This window comes from Mesoplodon densirostris, chromosome 15 (genome assembly GCF_025265405.1).
Source record: "Mesoplodon densirostris isolate mMesDen1 chromosome 15, mMesDen1 primary haplotype, whole genome shotgun sequence".
Taxonomy (NCBI): Eukaryota; Metazoa; Chordata; class Mammalia; order Artiodactyla; family Ziphiidae; genus Mesoplodon; species Mesoplodon densirostris.
The window spans coordinates 7134639-7150639 of NC_082675.1; the positions used below are offsets into that span (position 1 = coordinate 7134639).

General features: G+C 40.3%; 1 protein-coding gene across 15 annotated transcripts in view; it reads right to left on the reverse strand.

The window, feature by feature from the left end:
- Positions 1 to 322: 322 nt before the first annotated feature.
- The window catches only part of CCDC62 (coiled-coil domain containing 62), a 46189-nt gene continuing 30510 nt past the window's right edge, over positions 323 to 16001 (reverse strand). For 14 of the 15 annotated variants that reach the window (XM_060119437.1, XM_060119436.1, XM_060119432.1 and 11 more), the window contains 2 exons: positions 1705 to 1792; positions 323 to 1005 (listed from right to left, as the gene is read on the reverse strand). In XM_060119437.1, coding sequence (XP_059975420.1) covers positions 1739 to 1792 — 54 coding nt within the window. In that variant the 3' untranslated portion in view covers positions 323 to 1005; positions 1705 to 1738. The remainder of the gene's footprint in view (positions 1006 to 1704; positions 1793 to 16001) is intronic. The other variant, XM_060119426.1, reaches the window with a different exon arrangement.

Consider the following 16001-nt stretch of genomic DNA (forward strand, 5'->3'; position numbering starts at 1 on the left):
GGTGGCTCCTTCACTCTCATGAAAATCACCTCTGAAGTAGCACTGAAACCTTTTAACAAAGGGGCATTTATACAGCACAATAGAACTTTGATATCTGCAATGCTTACATTCCCTTTCCTGAGGAAATTAACTTGCCAGGTTTGGTTTCAAGAGACTGACTTTCCTTATTTCACCCCTGTGTCATAAAAAGAAATCCCTGAAAATTATTTTTATTATTAAAAATATTTTTTATTGACTGAAGCTGATGAGTATATTCTTTAAAAAATTACAAGTTAAAACAGAAATGTTTTAGTCTTGAATGATAAAGAAAAATGCATATAAAACTTGATCCTCCAGCAAGCTTTTGTTTGTATAAGTTGATAGGACTACTCCTGACCCAGACAACAGGGGGCCCTGCTCAGCTTTTGGAACAGAAGGACCTCGACTGTCAGTAACCCAGGAGATATTTTCTGGTTTAAAATATTTTATATCATATCATTTTATGTCTCTACACAGCAAAGTTCAGGGCTAAAAACCACAAGAGAACATATTTCTCATAGATTTGGAGCTGACTCTGATAAGCTACTGGTTATAATTTAAATGTATGCACAGGTTTTTAAAAAAATCAGATAGTTAAAACAGCATTTTATATGCATGGATTCTCTATTTGATGTAAACACTTTTAAAGAGCTTCTCGAGCATTTAACTGTAGTGCGCATCTTTACGGAGAAGGCTTTTTCTCTCTTAGCATAATTCCAAGTTTGTATATTATATATAATACAAAATTAGGTCTAATTTCTTACACATGAAAAATATTTCTTACACATGAAAAGTAGTTTACACATGAAAAATGGTTAACCTGAAGACAAACAAAATATAGATGTTTAAAAATTAACTTTCAGTTTCTGCTCCCCTTTGGTATTAAATGTTGCTTACGAAGGATTACAATCCTCTTTTTGTTTTCAAGGTTAAGTATTAGGTATTGATGTCTGCTTCCTGCCTTCCACATGGATGAGAAATCGGCTTCTGTGGGAAGGAAATGGAGTTAAATAAAAATCAATGAGCACTGGATGGCGTGCTGTACACTCCCAGTCTCTAAAAAATTAACTATATGTCTTGATTCTCATCAACATAAGGTCATGCAAAATATTATAAATATAAAAACTTCTCAGCAAAGAGAAAGAACAGAAGACAGGGAGACAGGGAGAGGGCTACTTACTGCTTTCAGGGTCTTAAAAATGCTCTTATGCTTAAGTGGAAAACCATGGAAATGATTTTACCTTTTAACTAATCAAAATGGATTCTAAAGAAACTTTGCCTATGAAATGAAGGTTTGATAGAAGGAAACACAAATCAAGAAAGTGCTTACTGGGTGAATAAGCCTTTTTATAAGACTTGAAACCCCACGGAAAGATTTCTTTCCAGACAGACATTCAGATGAAATGCTGACATGTGAGTTTACATTCCGATTTTTAAAGCTATATGAATTCACTTCCTTAGGTTTAAAATTCTGGGTACTGAGAACAAGAACTTTCTGATCTGCATTTCTCTTATAAGTAACTGACATTTTACTCTGATTAAATTTAGAAGGTGTGTATAAATAGGTCAAACAAAAGAGAAAGGATTACAGGTCAAACAAACGCACTGCTGTGACTTCACATTATCAGTGTTCCCAAGTTACTTATTAAATATAGATATAAGGTGAGATAAGGAAAGGTGACTTACCCATGATCACCATGAATACATGAATTTGTTTTCTTCAATTACTGAGAAGGGTATTTCTTTCAGCTGACTCTTCTGAGACTTCCTCATTCTACAAAACAACTCCCAAATTAATAGCCAGGATAGAACAACTAGAAAATACTTAAGAGGACAGTACACAAATATAGAGGAAATGCCTTTAAAAGACCTTAGGGCATTAATGAACTACAATGAAGTAATTTCATATAACCACCTTCATCCACCCAAAAGATGTATTGATTTCCCGCTCATGTGTGGGGTCCCTGTCTCTAAACCGTAGCTGGAATGTTCTGTTTGCTTTACCATACGTGTTATGGCTAAACCATGGCAATTGGCTGATGCCCAAATATAGCTGGCTCTCTGTCAGCCTTTACATAGACTCTGCGGTGAGCCTTTAGTGAAGACAGTGGTCATCAAGAAGAATCAACAAGTCGTAGCGACACTTTAATTCATTACAGCGCCTACTGAGGGTGTAGCATTGTTAGGTTTGGAGGAAATACTGAAAAAGAAGGAAAGAAGAGGAGAAGGAAGCTTGGAAAGACGCCGGTAGCCTCCAGTGGTGAACCTGGGCTTGCTCAGCCTCTGCCTCCTCCCACGGGGCCTACGTTTGAACCATGTTGGGATTATTCTCGGTGCTTCCAGACCTCTGTGCTCTTAATCACGCTGCTTCCTCTCTACTGGAAGAGCCTTCCTAGGTATTTTACAACCTGATGTAATTTATTTTATTCATCTAAAAACATCATTCTAGGGACTTCCTGGTGGCTCAGTGTTTAAGAATCCGCCTGCCAATGTAGGGGACATGAGTTTGAGCCCTGGTCCGGGAAGATCCCACATGCCGCAGAGCAACTAAGCCCGTGCACCACAACTACTGAGCCTGCGCCCTACGGCCCGCGAGCCACAACTACTGAGCCCACGTGCCACAACTACTGAAGTCCGCACGCCTAGAGCCCAAGCTCCGCAACAAGAGAAGCCACCGCAATGAGAAGCCAGCGCACCACAACGAAGAGCAGCCCCCGCTCGCCGCAACTAGAGAAAGCCTGCGTGCAGCAACGAAGACCCAACGTGGCCAAAAATAAATAAATTAAATAAATAAATTTATTTAAAAAAAAAAAGAAAAAAGAAAAGGTTAAGAACCCCAACAGGTCATCCCAACAGTTGCAAACTAGTGATGAGGATGTCCAGTCCCATGTTCTGGTCAAAAGTCCAAATTCGGTTTCAGCCTGTGTCCCCCTGACCCCAGCACCACAGGAAGCCTGCCGTGGGTGAATGAGATGTGGCAGTGTGCTGTTTTACTCTTTCCTTTTTTCTCTATTTTTAAATTATTGGGTTTTTTAAAATAGTTAATACCTGACCATGGTTTCAAAAATATATATATTCTTTAAAAATATATATATATATAAAATATATATATATATATTCTTATTCCCATCCCATATGTAGAATACCACATGAATCTTTCAGCATCCTGCTTCTTTTCACTTAATAGTATATCCTGGAAACATTTCTGCATCCAAGACCTTCCTATTCTGTCTCAGGGTAATATTCCGTGTGCCACAGCTACTCACTCAGTTCCTTCTTGCTGGACACTTGGATCGTTTCCTAACTCTTGCTGTTATAAAGCAATGCTGCCATGAAAAACTTGTACATATACCATTTTATACGCATGCGGCTGTACCTGAACGAGAGATTCCCAAAGTGACGCTGCCACTGCAAAGGGTCAGCTCTTCCGCAGTTTTTAGAAAACACGGATAGATTCCTTGCCAGAAGGACTGAATCGCTTTGTGCTCCCGCAGCAATGTGTGAGAGTGCCTATTTCAGAGAAAGGCTTTGAATTAAGACCCTTGTCTTTGGCGACAGATGGCAAAACCCTGGTGAAGCAGACAGGCTGCTCAGAGCTTACCCTGCTTCCTTACTGCAAAAATTAAGAATTTTTTACAACAGTATTTACTTCTTCTGTTACCAGTTATACCCCAAAGGACCGGAGGGGAGGAGTCTGCAAAGTGCATTGCCAAGTAGACTTCTGTTAGTTAAAATTCTGTTTTCCCAGCATCTTTAGAATCAGTTAATAATCCATGGGAAAATATATTACATCTGAAGACAATATTTTTTTCCAACTAAATGATTATCTGATTATAATCACGTGGGATGTGAAGCAAGTGATGTAATCACTTGCCCTCCCCTGTAAAATGAATGGTTGAGACTGGATCTCTCTTTTGGATCTTTCTAGCTCAAAAATTCTCTTAGGGCTTCCCTGGTGGCACAGTGGTTGGGAGTCCGCCTGCCGATGCAGGTGACACGGGTTCGTGCCCCGGTCCGGGAAGATCCCACATGCCACGGAGCGGCTGGGCCGCTGAGCCATGGCCGCTGAGCCTGCACGTCCGGAGCCTGCGCTCTGCGATGGGAGAGGCCACAACAGTGAGAGGCCCGCATACCGAAAAAAAAAAAAAAATTCTCTTAAACCAACTTTTCACCAACCTCAAATAGCTTTAGCATTTTTTCAGTCTATACCTGAGGGTCACTGTTCTGCCTTTTTCCTGAACTCTTCCTATCAGTTCCATTCAAGGAGCATCCTCTGTAGCAGGTGTGGCATGTGCTACACTGGGGAAGCCAGGATGAGTGAGAGGGGCTCCTTAACGCACGCACGGAGGAGCAGAGACCCATGGATGTAATCAGCGGTCATGTACTGTGACACGCACTCTGATGGAGATGCTTACACAAACACACTCCCAGCTGTGCTAAGAGGACAAAAGTGAGGGAGCTCCTGATTACATCTTAGGTAGGAATTTAACATAAAACCCCAAAGGAGAGGTTATTCTGAAATACAGTTGGTTCTGCTATGACACTTGTTTTGAAAACATGCATTTGTTCCAACACATCGGATATATTAGGGAACAGCTTGAGCATGATGTGAAGTTTGTGTTTTTTAATGTGCGACTTTGTCCACGAGAAACACTAGGTGAACTGGGCCGGGCCATGTAGGAATACACCCCCCACGCCCCTCCAACACCACCCGCGGCGTGTCACGAGCCACATCCATCCACATCTGCTGCTACGACTTCCCATCCACTAACCCTCCTTCTACCACTTTCCAGTAAGTCACAAGCTGCAACCTCCTCTCTGACGCCCAGTTCTACCTGCAGACTTCAGGTGTTTTTCAAGGTAAAGTGCCACATTTATGGCAATATTTGTGTATTTCTTAACTACTTAACATGTATAAAACTGTACTACCATTTAAATTACATTCCTTGCACAACCTGCCAAGACTGAATCAGGAAGAAATAGAAAATATGAACAGACCAATCACAAGCGCTGAAATTGAAACTGTGATAAAAAATCTTCCAACAAACAAAAGCCCAGGACCAGATGGCTTCACAGGCAAATTCTATCAAACATTTAGAGAAGAGCTAACACCTGTCCTTCTCAAACTCTTCCAAAATATAGCAGAGAGAGGAACACTCCCAAACTCATTCTACGAGGCCACCATCACCTTGATACCAAAACCAGACAAGGATGTCACAAAGAAAGAAAACTACAGGCCAATATCACTGATGAATATAGATGCAAAAATCCTCAACAAAATACTACCAAACAGAATCCAACAGCACATTAAAAGGATCATACACCATGATCAAGTGGGGTTTATTCCAGGAATGCAAGGATTCTTCAATATACGTAAATCAATCAACGTGATACACCATATTAACAAATTGAAGAATAAAAACCATATGATCATCTCAATAGATGCAGAGAAAGCTTTTGACAAAATTCAACACCCATTTATGATAAAAACCCTGCAGAAAGTAGGCATAGAGGGAACTTTCCTCAACATAATAAAGGCCATATATGACAAACCCACAGCCAACATCATCCTCAATGGTGAAAAACTGAAACCATTTCCACTAAGATCAGGGACAAGACAAGGTTGCCCACTCTCACCACTCTTATTCAACATAGTTTTGGAAGTTTTAGCCACAGCAATCAGAGAAGAAAAGGAAATAAAAGGAATCCAAATCGGAAAAGAAGAAGTAAAGCTGTCACTGTTTGCAGATGACATGATACTATACATAGAGAATCCTAAAGATGCTACCAGAAAACTACTAGAGCTAATCAATGAATTTGGTAAAGTAGCAGGATACAAAATTAATGCACAGAAATCTCTGGCATTCCTATATACTAATGATGAAAAATCTGAAAGTGAAATCAAGAAAACACTCCCATTTACCATTGCAACAAAAAGAATAAAATATCTAGGAATAAACCTACCTAAGGAGACAAAAGACCTGTATGCAGAAAATTATAAGACACTGATGAAAGAAATTAAAGATGATACAAATAGATGGAGACATATACCATGTTCTTGGATTGGAAGAATCAACATTATGAAAATGACTCTACTACCCAAAGCAATCTACAGATTCAATGCAATCCCTATCAAACTACCACTAGCATTTTTCACAGAACTAGAACAAAAAATTTCACAATTTGTATGGGAGCACAAAAGACCCCGAATAGCCAAAGCAATCTTGAGAAAGAAAAATGGAGCTGGAGGAATCAGGCTCCCTGACTTCAGACTATACTACAAAGCTACAGTAATCAAGACAGTATGGTACTGGCACAAAAACAGAAAGATAGATCAATGGAACAGGATAGAAAGCCCAGAGATAAACCCATGCACATATGGTCACCTTATCTTTGATAAAGGAGGCAGGAATGTACAGTGGAGAAAGGACATTCTCTTCAATAAGTGGTGCTGGGAAAACTGGACAGGGACATGTAAAAGTATCAGATTAGATCACTCCCTAACACCATACACAAAAATAAGCTCAAAATGGATTAAAGACCTAAATGTAAGGCCAGACACTATCAAACTCTTAGAGGAAAACATACGCAGAACACTCTATGACATAAATCACAGCAAGATCCTTTTTGACCCACCTCCTAGAGAAATGGAAATAAAGACAAAAATAAACACATGGGACCTAATGAAACGTCAAAGCTTTTGCACAGCAAAGGAAACCATAAACAAGACCAAAAGACAACCCTCAGAATGGGAGAAAATATTTGCAGATGAAGCAACTGACAAAGGATTAATCTCCAAAATTTATAAGCAGCTCATGCAGCTCAATAACAAAAAAACAAACAACCCAATCCAAAAATGGGCAGAAGACCTAAATAGACATTTCTCCACAGAAGATATACAGACTGCCAACAAACACATGAAAGGATGCTCAACAACTTTAATCATTAGAGAAATGCAAATCAAAACTACAATGAGATATCATCTCACACCAGTCAGAATGGCCATCATTAAAAAATCTAGAAACAGTAAATGCTGGAGAGGGTGTGGAAAAAAGGGAACAGTCTTGCACTGCTGGTGGGAATGTGAATTGGTACAGCCACTATGGAGAACAGTATGGAGGTTCCTTAAAAAACTACAAATAGAACTACCATATGACCCAGCAATCCCACTACTGGGCATACACCCTGAGAAAACCATAATTCAAAAAGAGACATGTACCAAAATGTTCATAGCAGCCCTATTTACAATAGCCCGGAGATGGAAACAACCTAAGTGTCCATCATCGGATGAATGGATAAAGAAGATGTGGCACATATATACAATGGAATATTACTCAGCCATAAAAAGAAACGAAATTGAACTATTTGTAATGAGGTGGATGAACCTAGAATCTGTCATACAGAGTGAAGTAAGTCAGAAAGAGAAAGACAAATACTGTATGCTGACACATATATATGGAATTTAAGAAAAAAAATGTCATGAAGAACATAGGGGTAAGACAGGAATAAAGCCACAGACCTACTAGAGAATGGACTTGAGGATATGGGGAGGGGGAAGGGTAAGCTGTGACAAAGCGAAAGAGAGGCATGGACATATATACACTACCAAACGTAAGGTAGATAGCTAGTGGGAAGCAGCTGCATAGCACAAGGAGATCAGCTCGGTGCTTTGTGACCGCCTGGAGGGGTGGGATAGGGAGGGTGGGAAGGAGACGCAAGAGGGAGGGGATATGGAAACATACGTATATGTATAACTGATTCATTTTGTCATAAAGCAGAAACTAACACACCATTGTTAAGCAATTATACTCCAATAAAGATGTAAAAAAATAAAATAAATAAATTACATTCCTGTCCTTTTAAAAAATGTGTCACTGATAAAGTTTTTGAGTGTTATGCTCAAAACCCCATTTTCCCCATAAACTGTGTGGTTTTTATTGTGCAGGTTTGCATTGTGTGGTGATTTTTAGGAACCCGTATGTCGCATTACGGCAGATATAACTGTGGTTATCAAAATACTAAACAGGACTGTGATATAATAATACATATCCTGGGCTTCCCTGGTGGCGCCGTGGTTGAGAGTCCGCCTGACGATGCAGGGGACACGGGTTTGTGTCCCGGTCCGGGAAGATCCCACGTGCCGCGGAGCAGCTGGGCCTGTGAGCCATGGCCACTGAGCCTGCGCGTCCGGAGCCTGTGCTCCGCAACGGGAGAGGCCACAACAGTGAGAGGCCCACGTACGGCAAAAAAAAAATAATAATAATAATAATACGTATCCTTTTTATTAGTGCATTAAATAATAAGATCTAGCAGCAGGCCTAATGGTTTGTAATTCTGAGGTAGTACTAAGTGTAAATGATATTTCAAGATATCCGTAATAACAGTAATATGGTAGGAAACTCTGTGATCTCTACTAATGACAGGGTCACAGGTAGTATGTACTATGATGGCTTGTTTCCTATATTCATAATTGAAGGAAGTGCTACATTTTAATTAGAGGTTAATAAAAATAACCTTAGTGTAATTTTTATCCCCGTCAAAGTTTATGGATCCCCTGAATTCTATTCAAAAAACTCTGATTAAAAATCTCTGCCCAACAAATCCATAAAGACAGGAAGTGGATGAGTGTCAGCCCGAGGCTGGGGGAGGTGGAGTGGGGAGAAACTGCTAGTGGGTACAAGGTTCTTCTGGAATGATGAAAATGTTCTACAGTCGGGCTATGGTGATGGTTGCACAACTTTGTAAATATACTAAAACCACTGAATTGTACACTTTTACATGGGGGAACCTTATGGTATGTACGTTATCCTTTAATAAAGCTGTTAAAAAATTTAAAAACCATTACCAATACTTAAAAATATGTTCTGCCCCAATGTAAATAAACTATTTCACTAATGCTTCAAAGATTTTGTCAAGAAAAAAATCTTCCTAGAAGACAACACAAAGTCTTATATGGTACACATGGCACAAATATTTTTAAAACTCATGATTCAGGGAGGCCATTATTCTTTTTTTTTTTTTTTTTTTTTGCGGTACATGGGCCTCTAACTGTTGTGGCCTCTCCCGTTACGGAGCACAGGCTCCGGACGCGCAGGCTCAGCGGCCATGGCTCACGGGCCCAGCCGCTCCACGGCATGTGGGATCTTCCCGGACCAGGGCACGAACCCGTGTCCCCTGCATCGGCAGGCAGACTCTCAACCACTGCGCCACCAGGGAAGCCCGAGCCCATTATTCTTTAAGGTAATCTTTGCAATGACCTGTTGAAGCTAGTGGCAGTGAGCATGTTGATTCTAAAATGGTTAATGTCCTAGTTTCAGATCATCTGTCACACAGAAACTGCCCCATAGAACTCTGAGTCTAACAAAATTCCAATGTGAAGAAGAGCTAAGCAAGAAATGCCACCAGAGAGAGTATTTCATGGAACAAGGCAAGGATGTTCGCTCTCACTATTTCTATTCAGTATCAATCTGGAAGTCTTAGCCAGAGCAATAAGGTACGAAAAAGAAATAAGGCATAAAAATTAGAAAAAGAAATTCTTTATTCACAAATGACATGACTGTGTATGTAGAAAATCCTAAGAAGCTACAGAAAATCTATTAGAATAGGTGGATTTAGCAAAGATGCAATTTTTTGACATTTATTTATTTTTTCTTATTAGTCATCAATTTTATATATATCAGTGTATACATGTCAATCCCAATCTCCCAATTCAGCACACCACCATCCCCACCACCCTGTGGCATTCCCCCCTTGGTGTCCATGCATTTCTTCTCTACATCTGTGTATCAACTTCTGTCCTGCAAACTGGATCATCTGTACCATTTTTCTAGGTTCCACATACATGTGTTAATATATGATATTTTTTTCTCTCTTTCTGACTTACTTCACCCTGTATGACAGGCTGTAGATCCATCCACGTCTCAACAAACCACCCAGTTTTGTTCCTTTTTATGGCTGAGTAATATTCCACTGTATATATGTACCAAAACTTCTTTATCGGGCCTCCCTGGTGGCGCAGTGGTTGAGAGTCCGCCTGCCGATGCAGGGGATACGGGTTCATGCCCCGGTCTGGGAGGATCCCATATGCCGCGGAGCGGCTGGGCCCGTGAGCCATGGCCGCTGGGCCTGCGCATCCGGAGCCTGTGCTCCGCAACGGGAGAGGCCACAACAGTGAGAGGCCCGCATACCGCAAAAAAAAAAAAAAAACTTCTTTATCCATTCATCTGTCAATGGGCATTTAGGTTGTTTCTATGACCTGGCTATTGTAAATAGTGCTGCAATTAACACTGGGGTGCATGTGTCTTTTTGTTTTGTTTTGTTTTGTTTTTTGCAGTACGCGGGCCTCTCACTGTTGTGGCCTCTCCCGTTGCGGAGCACAGGCTCCGGATGCGCAGGCTCAGCGGCCATGGCTCACGGGCCCAGCCACTCCGCAGCATGCGGGATCCTCCCGGACCAGGGGACGAATCCACATCCCCTGCATTGGCAGGCGGACTCTCAACCGCTGCGCCACCAGGGAAGCCCGCATGTGTCTTTTTGAATTATGGTTTTCTCTGGGTATATGCCCAGTAGTGGGATTGCTGGATCATATGGTAATTCTATTTTTAGTTTTTTAAGGAACCTCCATACTGTTCTCCACAGTGGCTGTATCAATTTACATTCCCACCAACAGTGCAAGAGGGTTCCCTTTTCTCCACACCCTCTCCAGCATTTGTTGTTTGTAGATTTTCTGATGATGCCTATTCTAAATGGTGTGAGGTGATACCTCGTTGTAGTTTTGATTTGCATTTCTCTAATAATGAGTGATGTTGAGCAGCTTTTCATGTGCTTATTGGCCATCTGTATGTCTTCTTTGGAGAAATGTCTATTTAGGTCTTCTGCCCATTTTTGGATTGGGTTTTTTGTTTTTTTAATATTGAGCTGCATGAGCTGTTTATATATTTTGGAGATTAATCCTTTGTCCTAATCCTTTGTCCGTTGATTCATTTGCAAATATTTTCTCCCATTCTGAGAGTTGTCTTTTCATTTCTATGATTTCCTTTGCTGTGCTAAAGCTTTTAAGTTTCATTAGGCCCCATTTGTTCATTTTTGTTTCTATTTCCATTACTCTAGGAGGTGGATCAAAAAAGATCTTGCTGTGATTTATGTCAAAGAGTGTTCTTCCTATGTTTTCCTCTAAGAGTTTTATAGTGTCTGGTCTTAACATTTAGTTCTCGAATCCATTTTGAGTTTATTTTTGTGTATGGTGTTAGGGAGCATTCTAATTTCATTCTTTTACATGTAGCTGTCCAGTTTTCCCAGCACCACTTATTGAAGAGACTGTCTGTTCTCCATTGTATATCTTTGCCTCCTTTGTCATAGATTAGTTGACCGTAAGTGCGTGGGTTTATCTCTGGGCTTTCTATCTTATTCCATTGTTCTATGTTTCTGTTTTTGTGCCAGTATCATATTGTCTTGATTATTGTAGCTTTTTAGTATAGTCCGAAGCCAGGGAGTCTGATTCCTCCAGCTCCATTTTTTTCCCTCAAGACTGCTTTGGCTATTTGGGGTCTTTTGTGTCTCCATACAAATTTTAAGACTTTTTGTTCTAGTTCCATAAAAAATGCCATTGGTAATTTGATAGGGATTGCACTGAATCTGTAGATTGCTTTGGGTAGTATAGTCATTTTCACAGTATTGATTCTTCCAATCCAAGAACATGGTATATCTCTCCATCTGTTGGTATCATCTTTAATTTCTTTCATCAGTGTCTTATAGTTTTCTGCATACAGGTCTTTTGTCTCCCTAGGTAGGTTTATTCCTAGGTATTTTATTCTTTTTGTTGAAATGGTAAATGGGAGTGTTTCCTTAATTTCTCTTTCAGATTTTTCATCATTAGTGTATAGGAATGCAAGAGGTTTCTGTGCATTAATTTTGTATCCTGCAGCTTTACCAAATTCATTGATTAGCTCTAATAGTTTTCTGGGGGCATCTTTAGAATTCTCTATGTATAGTATCATGTCATCTGCAAACAGTGACACTTTTACTTCTTCTTTTCCAATTTGTATTCCTTTTATTTCTTTTTCTTCTCTCACTGCCGTGGCTAGGACTTCCAAAACTATGTTGAATAATAGTGGTGAGAGTGGACATCTTTGTCTTGTTCCTGATCTTAGAGGAAATGCTTTCAGTTTTTCACCATTGAGAATGATGTTTGCTGTGGGTTTCTCGTATATGGCCTTTATTATGTTGAGGTAGGTTCCCTCTATGCCCACTTTCTGGAGAGTTTTTATCATAAATGGGTGTTGAATTTTGTCAAAAGCTTTTTCTGCATCTATTGAGATGATCATATGGTTTTTATTCTTCAATTTGTTAATATGGTGTATCACATGGATTGATTTGCGTATATTGAAGAATCCTTGCATCCCTGGGATAAATCCCACTTGATCATGGTGTATGATCCTTTTAACGTGTTGCCGGTTTCTGTTTGCTAGGATTTTTGCTAGGATTCTGTTGAGGATTTTTGCATCTATATTCATCAGTGATATTGGGCTGAAATTTTCTTTTCCTTTTTTTTTTTTTTTGCAGTACGCGGGCCTCTCACTGCTGTGGCCCCTCCCATTGCAGAGCACAGGCTCCGGACGTGCAGGCTCAGCGGCCATGGCTCATGGGCCCAGCTGCTCCGCAGCATGTGGGAACTTCCCAGATCGGGGCATGAACCTGTGTCCCCTGCATCAGCAGGCGGACTCTCAACCACTGCGCCACCAGGGAAGCCCATGTAATTTTCTTTTTTTGTAGTATCTTTGTCTGGTTTTGGTAGAAGGGTGATGGTGGCCTCGTAGAATGAGTTTGGGAGTGTTCCTTCCTCTGCCATTTTTTGGAAGAGTTTGAGAAGGATGGGTGTTAGCTCTTCTCTAAATGTTTGATAGAATTCACCTGTGAAGCCATCTGGTCCTGGACTTTTGTTTGTTGGAAGATTTTTGATCACAGTTTCAATTTCATTACTTGTGATTGGTCTGTTCACATTTTCTGTTTCTTCCTGGTTCAGTCTTGGAAGGTTATACCTTTCTAAGAATTTGTCCATTTCTTCCAGGTTGCCCATTTTATTGGCATAGAGTTGCTTGTAGTAGTCTCTTAGGATGCTTTGTATTTCTGCGGTGTCTGTTGTAACTTCTCCTTTTTCATTTCTAATTTTATTGATTTGAGTCCTCTCCCTCTTTTTCTTGATGAGTCTGGCTAATGGTTTATCAATTTTGTTTATCTTCTCAAAGAATCAGCTTTTAGTTTTATTGATCTTTGTTATTGTTTTCTTTGTTTCTATTTCATTTATTTCTGCTCTGATCTTTATGCTTTCTTTCCTTCTGCTAACTTTGGGTTTTGTTTGTTCTTCTTTCTCTAGTTCCTTTAGGTGTAAGGTTAGATTGTTTACTTGAGATTTTTCTTGTTTCTTGAGGTAGGCTTGTATAGCTATAAACTACCCTCTTGGAACTGCTTTTGCTGCATCCCATAGGTTTTGGATGGTCGTGTTTTCATTGTCATTTGTCTCTAGGTATTTTTTTATTTCCTCTTTGATTTCTTCAGTGATCTCTTGGTTATTTAGTAACGTATTGTTTAGCCTCCATGTGTTTGTGTTTTTTACATTTTTTTCCCTCTAATTCATTTCTAATCTCATAGCGTTGTGGTCAGAAAAGATGCTTGATATGATTTCAATTTTCTTAAATTTACTGAGGCTTGATTTGTGACCCAAGATGTGATCTATCCTGGAGAATGTTCCGTGTGCACTTGAGAAGAAAGTGTAATCTGCTGGTTTTGGATGGAATGTCCTATAAATATCAATTAAATCTATCTGTTCTATTGTGTCATTTAAAGCTTCTGTTTCCTTATTTAGTTTCATTTTGGATGATCTGTCCATTGGTGTAAGTGAGGTGTTAAAGTCCCCCACTATTATTGTGTTACTGTCAATTTCCTCTTTTATAGCTGTTAGCAGTTGCCTTATGTATTGAGGTGCTCCTGTGTTGGGTGCATATATATTTATAATTGTTATATCTTCTTCCTGGATTGATCCCTTGATCATTATGCAATGTCCTTCCTTGTCTCTTGTAACATTCTTTATTTTAAAGTCTATTTTATCTGATATGAGTATTGCTACTCCAGCTTTCTTTTGATTTCCATTTGCATGGAATGTCTTTTTCCATCCCCTCACTAGGCTGTATGTGTCCCTAGGTCTAAAGTGGGTCTCTTGTAGACAGAATACATATGGGTCTTGTTTTTGTATCCATTCAGCAAGCCTGTGTCTTTTGGTTGGAGCATTTAATCCATTCACGTTTAAGGTAATTATAGAGATGTATGTTGCTATGACCATTTTCTTAATTGTTTTGGGTTTGTTTTTGTAGGTCCTTTTCTTCTCTTGTGTTTCCCACTTATAGAAGTCCCTTTAGCATTTGTTGTAGAGCTGGTTTGGTGGTGCTGAATACTCTTAGCTTTTGCTTGTCTGTAAAGCTTTTGAGTTCTCCATTGAATCTGAATGAGATCCTTGCCGGGTAGAGTAATCTTGGTTGTAGGTCCTTCCCTTTCATCACTTTAAGTATAACATGCCACTCCCTTCTGGCTTGTAGAGTTTCTGCTGAGAAATCAGCTGTTAACGTTATGGGAGTTCCCTTGTATGTTATGTGTCATTTTTCCCTTGCTGCTTTCAATACTTTTTCTTTGTCTTTAATTTTTGCCAATTTGATTACTATATGTCTCAGCCTGTTTCTCCTTGGGTTTACCCTGTATGGGACTCGCTGCACTTCCTGGACTTGGGTGGCTATTTCCTTTCCCATGTTAGGGAAGTTTTCAACTATAATCTCTTCAAATATTTTCTCTGGTCCTTTCCCTCTCTCTTCTCCTTCTGGGACCCCTATAATGCGAATGTTGTTGCATTTAATGTTGTCCCAGAGGTCTCTTAGTCTGTCTTCATTTCTTTTCATTCTTTTCTCTTTATTCTGTTTCACAGCAGTGAATTCCACCATTCTGTCTTCCAGGTCACTTATCCGTTCTTCTGCCTCAGTTATTCTGCCATTGATTCCTCCTAGTGTAGTTTTCACTTCAGTTGTTGTATCGTTCATTCATCTCTGTTTGTTTGCTCTTTAATTCTTCTAGGTCTTTGTTAAACATTTCTTGCATCTTCTCGATCTTTGCCTCCATTCTTTTACCGAGGTCCTGGATCATCTTCACTATCATTATTCTGAATTCTCTTTCTGGAAGGTTGCCTATCTCCGCTTCATTTAGTTGTTTTTCTGGGGTTTTATCTTGTTCCTTCATCTGGTACATAGCCCTCTGCCTTTTCATCTTGTCTACCTTTCTGTGAATGTGGTTTTTGTTCCACAGGCTGCAGGATTGTACTTCTTCTTGCTTCTGCTGTCTGCCCTGTAGTGGATGAGGCTATCTAAGAGGCTTGTGCAAGTTTCCTGCTAGTGTTGGAGGGTCTCCTGCAGAGGCGGGCGGTGGCTGTGGCTCACCATGGGGACCAGGACACTGGCAGCAGAAGTTCTGGAAAGTACTCCTTGGCGTGAGCCCTCCCACAGTCTGCCATCAGCCCCACCAAAGAGCCCAGGAAGCAAAGATTCAATTTATAAAAGGCAATTATAGTTCTTTATATCAACAACAATTTGAGAATGAAATTTAAAATACCACATATGATGGCATCAATAAACAAAATGTTAGGAATAAATTTTTAAATAGATGTGTAATGGGGCTTCCCTGGTGGTGCAGTGGTTAAGAATCCACCTGCCAATGCAGGGGACACGGGTTCGAGCCCTGGTCCGGGAAGATCCCACATGCCGCGAAGCAACTAAGCCCGTGCACCACAACTACTGAGACTGTGCTCCAGAGCCCGTGAGCCACAACTACTGAGCCCATGTGCCACAACTACTGAAGCCCACACACCTAGAGCTCGTGCTCCACAACAAGAGACGCCACCGCAAATGAGAAGCCCACGCACTGAAACAAAAGAGTAGTCCCCGCTCGCC